A 14,245-nucleotide genomic window follows, 5' to 3' on the forward strand; every position below is an offset into this window, starting at 1 on the left:
ATCAATAGTGTGTATGAAAAAATACTAATTGATATTTTAACACTTTAGAATCACCCTATACGTAAATTATTTTCAATTAATTCTTAAAATGTACAGTTTTTTATAGAAAGAAAATGTTTCAATACAAAAATATCACTTTTAACTAATGTTTTTAATACTACAATTTTTTCAACGAAAACCGTACATTTAATGCAGTATTTAAAAAAACAATACACATACGGGGTGATCCTAAAGTGTGGAGTGTTTTTATATACATTTTGTTATCAAAAACCAGTTAAAAGTGATATTTTTCTATTGAAACATTTTCTTTCTATAAAAAACTGTACATTTTAAGAATTAATTGAAAATAATTTACGTATAGGGTGATTCTAAAGTGTTAAAATATCAATTAGTATTTTTTCATGTACACTATTGATAGATTTCTATCAAAAAACCAGTAAACAAAGAAATGTTTTTAATGCTACAATTTTTTCAACGAAAACCGTACATTTTATGTAGTATTTAAAAAAACAATAAACATACGGGGTGATCCTAAAGTGTAAAGTGTTTTTATATACATTTTGTTACCAAAACCCAGTTAAAAGTATTGAAAATAATGAATTATTTGAAAATAATATACATATAGGGTGTTTCTAAAGTGGAAAAATATCAATTGTATTTTTGAAAACATTTTTTAGTCAAAAAACCAGTAAAAAGAGTCATTTCGTACCGCCAACATTTTTTTCTACCAGAAATCGAACATTTTATGAATTAATTAAAAAATATATAGATATAGGGTGATCCCAAAGTGTGAAATGTTTCTATATACATTTTGTTATAAAAAACCAGTTGGAAAGGTCATTGTTCTATTGCTACAATATACATACGGGGTGATCCTAAAGTGTGGAGTGTTTTTATATACATTTTGTTATTGTAGTATTAAAAACATTTCCTTGTTTACTGGTTTTTTGATAGAAATCTATCAATAGTGTACATGAAAAAATATTAATTGATATTTTAACACTTTAGAATCACCCTATACGTAAATTATTTTCAATTAATTCTTAAAATGGACAGTTTTTAATAGAAAGAAAATGTTCCAATACAAAAATATCACTTTTAACTGGTTTTTGATAACAAAATGTATATAAAAACACTCCACACTTTAGGATCACCCCGTATGTATATTGTAGCAATAGAACAATGACCTTTCCAACTGGTTTTTTATAACAAAATGTATATAGAAACATTTCACACTTTGGGATCACCCTATATCTATATATTTTTTAATTAATTCATAAAATGTTCGATTTCTGGTAGAAAAAAATGTTGGCGGTACGAAATGACTCTTTTTACTGGTTTTTTGACTAAAAAATGTTTTCAAAAATACAATTCATATTTTTCCACTTTAGAAACACCCTATATGTATATTATTTTCAAATAATTCATTATTTTTTCTTATAAAATTTTTTGTCGACCCACAACATTTTTCCATACATCGACCGCCCAGTAATGAATGGCGGAATTTATTATTTCGACTTGTTATTACGTATCACATTTAATAGTTATTATTCAAAAAAATAATAAAAATACTCAAGGTGACTTTGTTTATTAACAATTATTATTTTTGATGTAAATTAGAGTTTTATACAGATGGAAACTGTATACCTACTCCAGTACGTGATGTAACAATTTTCAAATGTTCAAATCCTTTCGAAGATTTATTTATATCCTCTGACGTAGATATCAATAATAATTTTTGTTACCGGGACAAGTTTTAATGTTTCATTTAGTTTATTATTGTTTACATATGCTCTTGAATAAATTATTTCAATATTTGTCGTACACAACGTGTGATTTTTAAAACTGCAATATTGCTTCATTCTACAACCGATTTAACAGCTTTTTGTCCAAGACCCCCGCAGTTTTCTTGCAACTTTAATGAATCCGTTCACGGGCCAAATGGCCGCAGCTGTACCCGCCTCAAATTCTCCGAAAAGCTATTTGTCTCGTCGAAACTTTTTTCGCCGCCAAAACTCAGTTTTTTTGATCTCTCACGCGATAATAGGCGTACACACCATAATCTAAAACCCACCATAATCCCAGCCCTACAGAGGAAATGGTTTTCTATACCAGGGCCATTCAAAAAATTAGCCAATTCCCTCACGGATTTGATCTTACTACCGAAACCAGAGCAACTTTTGCAAATTGTATATCAAAATAATGGTTCCGATCGTTTAATTTATCGACCCCATTTTATAATATACATAAAATAAGGACGACATTTTTTAAACAAGTTTACCCTTTCTGATAACATGAGACGGTGAATAGTGCGCACTGAAGAAGCTGTAGTCTGGAAGGACTGAAGAAGATCCAAATCTATCAATTTGTTCGCAGCAATTAATGCAGTGTCTTGAATTCGATAGAGTCATATCTCAAGATCAAAATGGTTAGTGTCGCTCGGTGATTAAATACTTGCGTTTAAAAGATTTCACCCAAACGCATACTCTCGAGTTGTGATTTCAGTTATAGTGCTGTTGAGACATGTCACCATTTGCACCCAATTTTAGTACTCCTTGGCCACCATATGGAAGCTACATACGAGGGTTGTCCATAAAATTAAGGATGCGGATGCTAGGAACGGTGTTACGCTGGATTTGGCGAGACTGGCGTGTGGCTTAGCTTCGTTTCTCCCAGTTCCCGGTGAACTGTCTACAACATTCAATCTTGTCTTGGTAGGCGTGAAAGATGGAGCTTCCGAGGCCATCGGTGTTAGCGATACAAATGAAACACCAAACTTGCTATGTACTTTTTGGTCTATCAGTGAGCATCCATGTTTCGCAGCCGTATGTTAGTATTGGTCGGTAAATTCCTGTATAAACATTAAGCTTTGTATTTCTTGAGACTTCTCTTTTATTTATCATACAGTTATTTTTAATTCTCGCGACAATTTCTGCTCACCGTTTAAATCCTATGTCCTTTTATTTATATATGTTCATTGTTAGATCTTTGAGTGCCATTACTGCAGTCTCTTCTTCATTTATCTTCATACCAAAGTGCTTTAATGGATTGTTCCAAACCTCAAAGTTTTTCTGTAGATCTTGGATGTTTTCTGTAAAATGGTCCCAGAAGTACCTGGTTTGACCTAGAGATGGCGGTAGTTGCTTCAAAAATATCACAATCCATACCGCCTACGTTCGAAGTTTGAAGACGCAACGTTGTTTGGCAGCCATAAATAATGAACGTTTTATTTGAAAGGCATTAGTCCAACCAATATAGAAGTTGAACTAGATTCTACTCGTAGTGAGACTGCTCCTTCGTTATCATTAGTAACATATTGGGTAGCGGAGTTTAGACGAGACCGTACGATCTACGAAGACCAGCAGCAGTGGTCGACCTCGAATGAGGTGACCAGTCCAGAAATGTTGAGGGAAATCCACGAAGCGGTACTGGATGATCGTCGGCTGAAAGTGCGTGAGCTAGTAGACTTAGTAGGCGTTTCAAAAAGTGTGATACATCGCATATCAACTGAAAATTTGGATATGTTGCTCTGCGCAAGATGGGTGCCGCGTTTGTTCAAAAACAGCGCCGCGCAGATGTTACCATCGAATGTTTAGAGATATTACACAGAAATAAAGCTGCTTTATAACCATGGATGAAACGTGGGTCCATCGCTTTACATCTGAAACAAAACAACAATCATAACAATGGAAGAACCGACTCCAAAGAAAGCAAAAACCGTTCCATCTGCAGACGAGGTTATGGCGTCGGTTTTTGGATTACTCGTGGGATAATTTTCATTGAATATCTTGAAAAAGGAAACATTATGAACGGCGTGTATTATACCAACTTATTGCAACGTTTGTGCGAGGAACTCAACCAAAAACTGGCGCATTTGGCTAAGAAGAAAGTGTTGTTTCATCAAGACAATCCACCAGTTCACACATCCGTTATTCCAATTGCCAAAATTAATGAATTAAAGTTTGAATTGCTACCTCTTGCACCCTATTCGCCAGATTTAGCTCCCTCGGATTATTTTCTTTTCCCAGACTTGGGAAAAATGTCTTGGTGCACAAATATTTTCCAACAATGAAGGGGTATGAGAAGCTTGACGATCGAACTCATTGAACCTCTTGGGAAAAAGTGTATGGAGCTGAAAGGGTATTACGTTGAAAAATAAATATATTTTATTTGTTGGGCCAGGTATTTTCACTATTTGTAGGTTTTTCTATCCATAGCACACTTTATTTGAATCGGAAGAGTACTCGTACATCCATTTATCAACTGTTTATTAAAATTTTTCACGTTTTTCGATTTTTTTGCATTTTCTGAGAAAACTTACCAAAGTAATATATATTTTTGACACGATTAATAAGTAAATATTCTACCGACTTTTAGATACAGCCGATTTTTTTTGACGATAAAAATGAAAAACCAAAAAATTTGGTTATTTCAATTTTTCACATATAATTTGAGGTTATGTATAAAAAGTGCAGATACAAGTTGTACATCTTTATTATCTACAACTTATTTTACATAGGAGTTGTAGTTTTACCCTTAAAAACCAACCCCCTTCCATTTTACGACCTCAAATTGCCCTTAAATTAGTTTTTTGGGGCTTCAAAAATAAACTACCCTGGTCGGTTTAATTCAAATTGGATTGTTGTTTTAGACAGTTGCGATGATTCTCTTAAAAGGATAAATGATAATTTCGGAAGACATCGATTAACCGGTACGTATATAATGATTTCTTAATTCAATAATTTTCGCAATAATTTCAAAAATTTCTCTTAAAATATACAAACAGGTGATGAATCTTTGTATGAAAAGCCTGAATCTTATCGATTTTTTTTTTTAATTTTTAACTTAATTACAAAATTTATATACGGGGGAAGACCCAAAAATAACCGGAACTAAATAAAATCTAATATTTCATTAGAATTTTTTCACAAAACGTTAACCCCTTCAAAATACAAGGGTTGCCTAAAAGTTTCTTAACTCACCATAATCATTTTTTATTTTCAATATAATCTACACCTTTAGACGTATATGTATGCCATAATGTCCTCGCCTGATGAAAATATCTATCCTCTAGGTGAAATATTAAAGTTAGGAAACAGCAAAAAGTCACGTTGGGTCAGACGTGGTGAATACTATGGTTGGTCAACCAATTCGAAATGCAATTCGTGAATTTTAGCAGTGGCGATCACTGATATGTGAGAAGGTGGTGTTGTCCTGATGGTAAATCACTTTCTACACTTTTTTGAAGATAATCGATAAACACAACAATCGCCATCACTTTTCCGATAGATGAAACCCGTTTTTGCCTTTTTCAGAGCAGGTTTGCCCTTTGCAATCCACCATCTTGACTGTTTTATCGTTTCAAAAGTGTAGAGGTGGATGTAGGTTTTATCTACAGTGTCGAATGCACGCTAAAAATTCCTAAAACCGCGCCAATAAGGACTCTTTTTGGTCCAAACGCGGCACCCAACGCATGCCTAATTCTTCAGTCAATATAAGGCAAATATGTTGTTTTGATATGCCGATAACCTCTTCTATAATTCTAACCTTAATCCATCAGTCATCCGGTACCATTTAGTAAACTTTTTCGATGATATTACTATTTAATGACCGCTCAAAACTCAATTTGTTCCATTTTCAGAAAAATCTTCGCAACGACTAACTTATGCGATTGTCAAAAACAAACTAAGCGCCCAAAATGGCTGGAATTTTAGTGACAATCACTTAAAGCATGCGCGAATATAGTTCCCAACTTATATTGTTAACTGCTGACTTTTTCATCAAGCTAGGAAACTCTTTAAACAAAACACTCGTACTCTCCATTACAATTAATATATTAGCCCACTGTTGAAATGGCTTACATCTCATGTTTTCTGAATCTCTTCAGTGCGGAATCGGTGACCTTTTATGCCTCTTTTCGTGAGAGGAAATAAGAAATAGTCACACGGTACCAGATCAGGCGAGTGAGTTGCGTAAGGCAATATAACCATGCAAATGCATACTACAACATAGTTCGTAGGTGTGGACGGCTGTGAAGACGTTGAGCACATAGGCATTCAGATAGACCCGTCGTGCTCCACTTGACGTCACCAAAGTCCGATGTCCTTTGAGAAGCCGATAAGGCGCTTTAGCTTGAACCCTTTGATGGTGGGGTTTGCCCAGGTGTTTAAGGCACTTTCAGATAACGTGGTCTGCAATTTCGTCCTCGTCCATGCACCAGTGGCGCTCCGGATCATCCGTGATGCCCATAATATGAAGGTGACGTCTTAGATGGCAGAAGTCCGGTAATTAGTCTGATTTCGCGACTGTTTAGCTGGAGCAGTTGTTTGGTGAGGAACAACCGGGGTCCGACTAAATGGGCCTTCGCTTGTCTCATTCCAGGCGTCTTCATCCATCCCCGCCGAGCCCCCGCCTCGTTTAAAACGAAATTCGGTGGATTTTAGTTGGCTCTGGTGATGATTTTCAAGTCGGTTTGGGAAAACCGCGAGTTCCTCCTTAATTAGTATGATTGGATCCGACAAAAATGATTTTATTATCACACGTTCTTTAACGTTATTATGAATCGAGAGTTTCGCGTTTGCAACGTTGCCAACTTACATTCGTAATGTAATGTTTCGTTTTCATTGCTTTCATTATCTTTTGATTAATATGTTTTAAACATATTCTGAAAAATAAGAAAGCATTGAGTATCTAGCACGTTTTTGTTGTTGTTTTTTTTTTTTAAATTTTTATTTGCATGTAATAGATGTAGTAGAAGACAATGAGGATGATGTTAATGTTGGCGTGAATACTTTTAATGGCGGCAATCGTAATAGATATTCTTCACGTAAGTCATATATCTAATTATTATCTATTCAATCCAATTCGATCAAAACTACCCCGCTCAATATTTATGGAAATTGGGTATCATCAAGTTTTTCTGAAACTTGGCACAATGATAGTGTGAAACACCCTTAATGGCCACGAAATCTTAAACCCCCTCAGCCCCCAAAAACTGTTATCTTTAGCCAATAGCCATCTGGTTTTACATCATTTCTTTCCTTTCTTCTTGTTAGGGGCTCTGTTTTGTGCCTTTATTTATTTACAATGAAGATAATAAAAGTTTAAAATAAAAGTTAAAAAAGTTTAAACTGTTCATGGCCGCGAGAGGGAGAGAATCGGGAAATTTGTTATAGGAGGAATGTTTGTTGGAGTTGGCTCTTATATAAGAGTTGCTCCTCTGCAGGGCTGCGCTTATGGCCGCCAGATATGGTTGATTTTATAACCTACACATTCCACTTCACACTTTACGCGAGTGAAACGCTGATTTGTTGGTGACCGTCCTCGTTAAGAATTTGTCTATTGCATTTATGAGCGTGATGGTCATCGACCTTTTCGTCGTTAACAACTACTGACTAGTTTCGACGTTATTACATCTCATCAGAGTGGTATAACAAACGAGTAGAGACCTGAACCTAAAACAACGTCAAAGAGCGCAACTATTTGGTTAATGTAAATATTCCTCAACGAACGCTATTTGGCGCCATCTTCACTTTCCACTGCGAACCACTGATCAGGTAGAAATCAAGCGTAGTTGCCGATAATGTAGATTTCATTCCGACAGTTCGGGGATAGTTTTGGGGGAACTGGGAGGTTTCGTACCAATTGAGATTTATCAACTTACTTTGAACTATCATTGTGCCAAGTTTTTATAGCCAAAACCCAATTTTCATGGGGATTGAAAGGGGTCATTTGTAAAAAAATTTAAGCGACAAACAAAATCTAAATCGATAATCACTTTATGCGTAAAATTATTGGATCGATAATTTTTGATATAGAATAAATGAAACTTATACAGGGCGATTCATTGTAATTGTACGTTCAGAATGTGAAAATGATATTTTCATCGACACGTACTGGCCTAAGTATGATATTTAGTGAATTACGAAAGGACTACGAGGATGTTGATTTGAAATTTCGACATAATGACACACTATTTAGTTTAGAAATATTTCAGTACATCCGGTTTTATCAATAATTGGATTTGTTGACTTCCGGTTCGGCTTTTTGAACTGAATTTGTGATTTACACGAAACGGTAGTTCGTTCTGATTATAAAAACATATTACATTTTATAGGAAAATATATTTTTTCCGAATTATCGATAACCTAACCTAAGATATAGTAAACCTAACCTAAATAGAAATTTGATCTGTTCTTCGGTCTACTTAACAGCGAACAACAATTAATTTCGACTTTTTTCTTACTGTACGTTTCTCCCCTCTTTAGTCAAGCTCCATGTCCTAAAAGTAGGCCCCCCTAATTACAAATATTTATTTAATTCATAAATCCAAGTCAAGAAGCTAAACCGGAAGTCAATTGAACCAATTATTGGTAAAACCGGAAGTAGGTACTCATCTCCGACATCCGGGACCTCAATAAATGGATTCTATAACCTATACGAGGTGTGGCTATTAAATAACGAGACTGGTTACGAAAAATGGTTTTATTATTCTATATACGAATGCTCCCCTTCAGTATACTCCCTTCCCCTAGCCACACACCTTACCATACGTTTTTCCCATTGATCGAAGCAGTGCTGGAAGTCTTCTTTGGTGAGTGCCTTCAGAAGCTCTGCCGTTTTTTGCTTCACCGCTTCCATCGACTCAAATCGGGTCCCTTTCAAAGCAGATTTTTTTTACTTCTTTCAACTTACCAAGGAAATCTGATCAGACCCGTTGACGCAAGAGCTTTTGGTCAGGAGTCAGATTTTTGGGTACCAACTTCGCACAGACTTTTGTCATGTGTAAAATTTTTCTAACCGTTTTTTATCGGCGTTTTTTATGCACGCACAATTTGGTTGATTTTGGTCACTGTTTCCGGAATTGACACGGTCACAGGGCGACCTGGGCTCTCTCGACCCTCACTAAAACGCTCACACTACTCAAAAATACGCGCTCGAGATAGAGAATTGTCCCCGTAGGCCTCTTGCAACAATTTATGGCACCCAGACGGAGCCAGACCTCGTAAAACGATAAACTAACTTGGTTTTATGATAATACTATACCGGGTAGATACGGTAGTATCTATTTTCACATTCAGTCGTCATAATAAAATCTATTAGTCATCATTTGTTTTCAAAATGTTTTTTCTTTATATAAATTGAAACAACGATCTTGTAGTAAATTTGTAAATTCATTTATCAAAACATATTTACGAATTAACTTAAGTCCATTCAAAAATTCTCCTCGTAAATACTAAAATCGGTTCTAAACAAATTTTCATGTCATTTTTCCAAAAAATTGTTCCAATAACGATTTTTAATTTTCAAAAAGGGGCCCATTTAGGCCCGTTCTTAATGATAAAATTGAATATATAGTTAGAATTTGGTCTATTATTTATGAATCACCCTGTATAAAATTGTTTGCTTTATTTTGACAGAATGTATGTGTCTACACCGCTTTTTGCATTATTTGAGTTTGCGAGCGCACAGCATGTACGTTTTTGTGTTTGCTTTGCACAATATGGAAACCACAAATGGAATAAAATAATTTTTGTCGTTATTATAGAAAATTATTTTAAAAAAAAACGCCGCAATACGTATAATTTTGATATCAATACACTTCTTATTGTTCGTAATTTATTTTTCAAAGCTCCCAGCTAAAATAAATTCTAATAATCTACATTAATAATCTAAAAGCTTAAACAAACCGCATTTGAAAGTTTTAATTATTTTAATATGAAATTTTCCCTAATCCGCTACATACTCTCGATCTTGATGACTAGAGCATTTGGCACGGTCATGGTTCACGAAATAAGAAACGAAATCGTCTAATTGGCAACACTGTACTCAACTATCCGTCTCAGTTAGTATTACAAGACATTAAACAATGGACAAGCCCACCTTCGCCCTTCGGGGTCATCGCATGGTGGCCCAGTACCAGAGTCCAATGGCCCGGGTGTACCAATATCACTGGGTCCATGCTTACGACCGCTACTACGGCTCTTGAAGTCATACCTTTGGATCTAGTGATACAATTCGAATCCACGAGGACAGCATACAGGCTGGACCAACTGGCTATGCAAAAAACTAGTCGTAGGCAGTGAGTGAATGTCCAATCAATTTGACGGGCAGAGACCAAATGCCCGTGACTGCGATAGAGGAGTCGACTGGTGTCTTACATCCCGCTAGAAAATAGAGCCTTGGATTGGAGATGGATTCAGGATGAATTGTTTGGTCACAGCAGGCTTATACGGAGGACACCGCCATATAAGCGAGCCCTGTTTTGCTTGGGAAACTTACTACCGTCTTCCAAGCCAAGGTCTTCACTGTGGTGGAATTTGGACGCTTGATACTCAATCGACGCCACAAGAACACAGTAATCTCAATTTTCTCAAATAGCAGAGCTGCCTTACAAGCCGTAACGGCCGAAAGGGCTGAGGGTGTGCACTAAGTTAATACTGATGTACAAGAAAGTCGAAGAAAATCTGGTGAGTGATGGCTTGCCTCAGTGCCCGGTCACTCACCAATGGGCCCAAAACTCATTCTTGGTGGGACTGAAAATGTTCCCACCTGGCATGAAAGAAGCGAAGAACCACATAGATGGACTTCCCGTCTCTTTTACCTGTTTGACAACAACAAACAACTGTTTGAATTGAATAGGCGCGACCGGACTTTTAACTGGACACGGTCATCTAAGATGCAATCTCCACACCATGGACGATCCGGAGTGCCATTGGCGCACGGAGGAGGATGAAACTCCAGCTCCCAGTACTCATACGAGCGTGGTTCAAACACTTGGACAAACCTCACAGCTTGTCTGCCATGCCAAAGCGCCTGATCGGCTTCTCAGTAGACATCGGCCTTTGTTAACGTCGGGTAGGGCACGACGGATCCATCATCAGACCCATGCGCAAGACATTAAACAGCCATAGTCATAAAATATATAAATCAGTTGGTAGGGAGTGCGACGTTGCCGATTTTAAGTTATTTAGATGGAGAATGGTGTAACGTGGTCCGGGAAGTTACGTTGGGTTTGGCTAGTAATCAGCTAGTGGCTGACATCGCAGGTACTGTTTGATGACTAAGTGGTTTTATAGTCGCTCTTTACTACAGGGTGTACCAGTCTTAACGATAAAATTCGGTGTATGCGATAACAAAAAAAATTTTTGAAGGAAAATTGTTGTTTAAAATTATCTCGAATTCTATACCATATTGTATTATTCCGATTTTTATTTTAAATAAAAACCCATTTATGATAAACTAAAAAAATTCATAATATGATACAAAATATCGTATCCTGTCGTTAGGGATATTTAAAAAGCTTTTAGAATTATAAAAATAAAGGTTAGGTTAGGTTGCTGCTGAAAAAGTATAATAATTCCCTCTTTTTCCAATCCACTGGCAACATTCTCTGATTGATTAACTGTCACCTGTCAATGTCACCGTTATTCGATTCCAAACTCGCGTAACTGTCGCCCTCTATTAGAGAAATTTATGATTTCAAAACATAGTCTTACAACAGTAGTTTGTACGTACCCATCGCGTTTTTTTTTTTTTTTTGGATAATTCACTAAAATAAATACACAAATAATTTTATTCCATCCGTAATTGGCTTCGACACTATATGTTGCTTGTTTAGTTGGTAGCACTACCTCTTCGTTAGACGCTATTTGGGATCAACATCCGCTTCGTTTAAGTGAAGCAGGACTTAGCCGTCATTCAGGTAAAATTTAGCATAGTGACTTAAGTCATACTAACTTTTTATTATCGAGAAAAAGAGTTATAAATCGAAATTTAAAAAATTTCAGAAAAATAATCAAAAGTTCATACTATGTGACAATATGATCTGTTTCTAAAACTCCACGCACTTTTGTTTTCAATTAGCTCCGTAGTAACTACGAGGGTGGTTCAAATATAAACCTAAATTTTGAAAAAAATGTCGTAGATGTTAGACTGGTATGTTACGAATCGTTCAGAACGGCCGGCACAGCATAACCTAGTGAACTTGTGTGAAGAATTAGCGCCTTTTCAAAAATCTATTTCCGAAAATGCCCAGAAAAGTAAAATTTCAGCTAGATGAGTGTCAAGACTTCTGAATTTTCAGTAGAAATTTACATGTTGGGAAATTTGGTCGCGTCTCCTGCAGGACGCGCGTCCATAGAGTGGAGGAAGAAAGATGAAGACACCCATTAGCAACACGCCACGTGGGCATGGAGCTAAAAGGATATTGCCCAAAATTTTTGTGTTTTTTTTTTCGTTGGGCCAGGTACATCTAAGAACATCCTAGTAATAATAATACTATGATATCCTCAAGTGTAAACCCATAAACTATTATGCACTAGTGAATAATGGACATTATAAAAAGTATGATGGTACTTTTGAAGTAGATAAAAAATGATTTATTGCTCTGTTTTCTCGAATTTGGTATAGTGCATGTTATTTAAAACTACGACTCTTTAATTTTACGCTTAACACGTCTACATTGCTGATACTAAACTGCACCTTTCCAAATCTGGTAACTATAAAATTATTTCGTTTTCAAAAATCGTTTTATTCACTAATGATTGTACTTGCAACTAAAAGAAATAATAAAATTCATTTCTAAGGAAAATGGAAACAAATGTTTCTAAAAACTCTGTCTTTGCTGAGGTAACGTTAACTCTATATAGAACAGTCAACATTCAAAATTGTCTGCATTTGATTAAGATGAAATCACCGATGGAGGAATATTACAAGTTTTTTATCCTATTCAAGTAAAAGTTTGGAATAGTTTAATTAATATAAAAATATTTATTGATTGATGATGAAGATCAAGCATCTATGCTCTATGTTTAGGTTTTGCAGCAGGTTTTATGTTATAATTTGAGGTTTCCTAGCATTATCTATTCTCGAATTGGATCCACTCGATTTTTCAGATATTTTATTTAATATTTATTAATCTCGAAATGTTTACTTTTCACAAATCCTTTCTTCTTTAACTTGTGCTTTATTTCATTTGATTTAGGCTTTCGTTTGTTTTTGTTATCTTTGTTTCCTATGTTCTTTTTGTTTTCTATTCATAATGGATGTCCCCATAATTCTACATGTCTTTATACTGGTTGTATCTCTAATTTTTCTTTCATAGTAATGTCCCTTTTAAATATCTTTGCGACTTCGCATACTTTTATATTAAATTTCTCTATTTTTAGTTTTCCTATGTTTATAAGTCCTTTTTGTAATTTGCTGCTTGAGTAGATTTTCTCAATAATTTCATTCATGTATACAGGATGTCCCACGACGAGTTAAAACCATCTGTATATGGCAAAATACTTGTAGTAAAATCATGAAAATTTCCACTAAAACATTTTCAAAGATAGTCGACTGTAACTTTGTTATTTCAAATGGAACACCCTGTATATTAATACATATTTCAAATCTACGTTAAATTTATGTATAATGTATTAATATACAGGGTGTTCCATTGAAAATAACAAAGTTACAGTCGATTTAAGGTAGATCGTATCCGAAAACCCAAACGTAGAAATTTTCATGATTTTACTATAATTATTTTGCCATATACAGATAGTTTTTATTCGTCGTGGGACACCCTGTATAATAAGTAAAATCATGTGTGAGCTTCTCCATTATTGTCTTTGTCTTTTTTATGTTTATATTGATTCCCATAAGCCCATTGGGTATTCGAACTATGTCCAGAAGCCTTTGGATGTCATTCACTTTGATACCTAATTGTTAACTCTCGAAGGTTAATTTCTGAATAAAGATTAAACAGGAGTGGAAAGTGGACACCTCGAAGTATTTTCAGGACCTTTTTAAGTTCCCTGTCAACTTTAACTGCGGCTGATTGGTTCTAATATAAGTTTTCAATACAGCGTATATCTTTCTGGTCTATGTCAAGTCTCTTCAGTAATTGAATAAATTTATGGTGTTGCACTCTGTCAATAGCTCTTTCGTATTTCATAAAACACATAAATATATCTTTCCTCTGGTCTCAAAATGTTTATTTTTGACATATCTTTCTTTAAGGACATTTCTTACTCTCTTGGATACCTTGTTAAATGCTTTTTCTATGTTTATAAATGCTGAAAATACTATTTTCTTCATTTGATATGTTTTTTGTGTCGTTTATTTTATGAGAAATATGTGACAGTTTGTTTAGGAGTCATTATATTCACTAATTATTATAAAGAACTGTATTTATTGTTATGTAATAAAATCTACGGGTTTAACAAGAAAAATTATTTCAAATTAACAACATTTATTAATA

At 35.1% G+C, this 14,245-nt stretch overlaps 1 protein-coding gene across 15 annotated transcripts in view; it reads left to right on the forward strand.

Annotated features, from left to right (window-relative positions):
• LOC130899290 (CAP-Gly domain-containing linker protein 2) overlaps positions 1-14,245 on the forward strand; it is a 67,534-nt gene that overhangs the window by 27,321 nt on the left and 25,968 nt on the right. For 4 of the 15 annotated variants that reach the window (XM_057809108.1, XM_057809110.1, XM_057809109.1 and 1 more), the window contains 3 exons: positions 4,652-4,711; positions 6,746-6,826; positions 11,621-11,704. The exons of 2 other annotated variants lie outside the window; for them this stretch is intronic. In XM_057809108.1, the coding sequence (XP_057665091.1) occupies positions 4,652-4,711; positions 6,746-6,826; positions 11,621-11,704 (225 nt within the window). The remainder of the gene's footprint in view (positions 1-4,651; positions 4,712-6,745; positions 6,827-11,620; positions 11,705-14,245) is intronic. 9 more of the 15 variants (XM_057809114.1, XM_057809112.1, XM_057809122.1 and 6 more) reach the window with 3 other exon arrangements.

The sequence above is a fragment of the Diorhabda carinulata genome, chromosome 11 (assembly GCF_026250575.1).
Source record: "Diorhabda carinulata isolate Delta chromosome 11, icDioCari1.1, whole genome shotgun sequence".
Classification (NCBI taxonomy): domain Eukaryota; kingdom Metazoa; phylum Arthropoda; class Insecta; order Coleoptera; family Chrysomelidae; genus Diorhabda; species Diorhabda carinulata.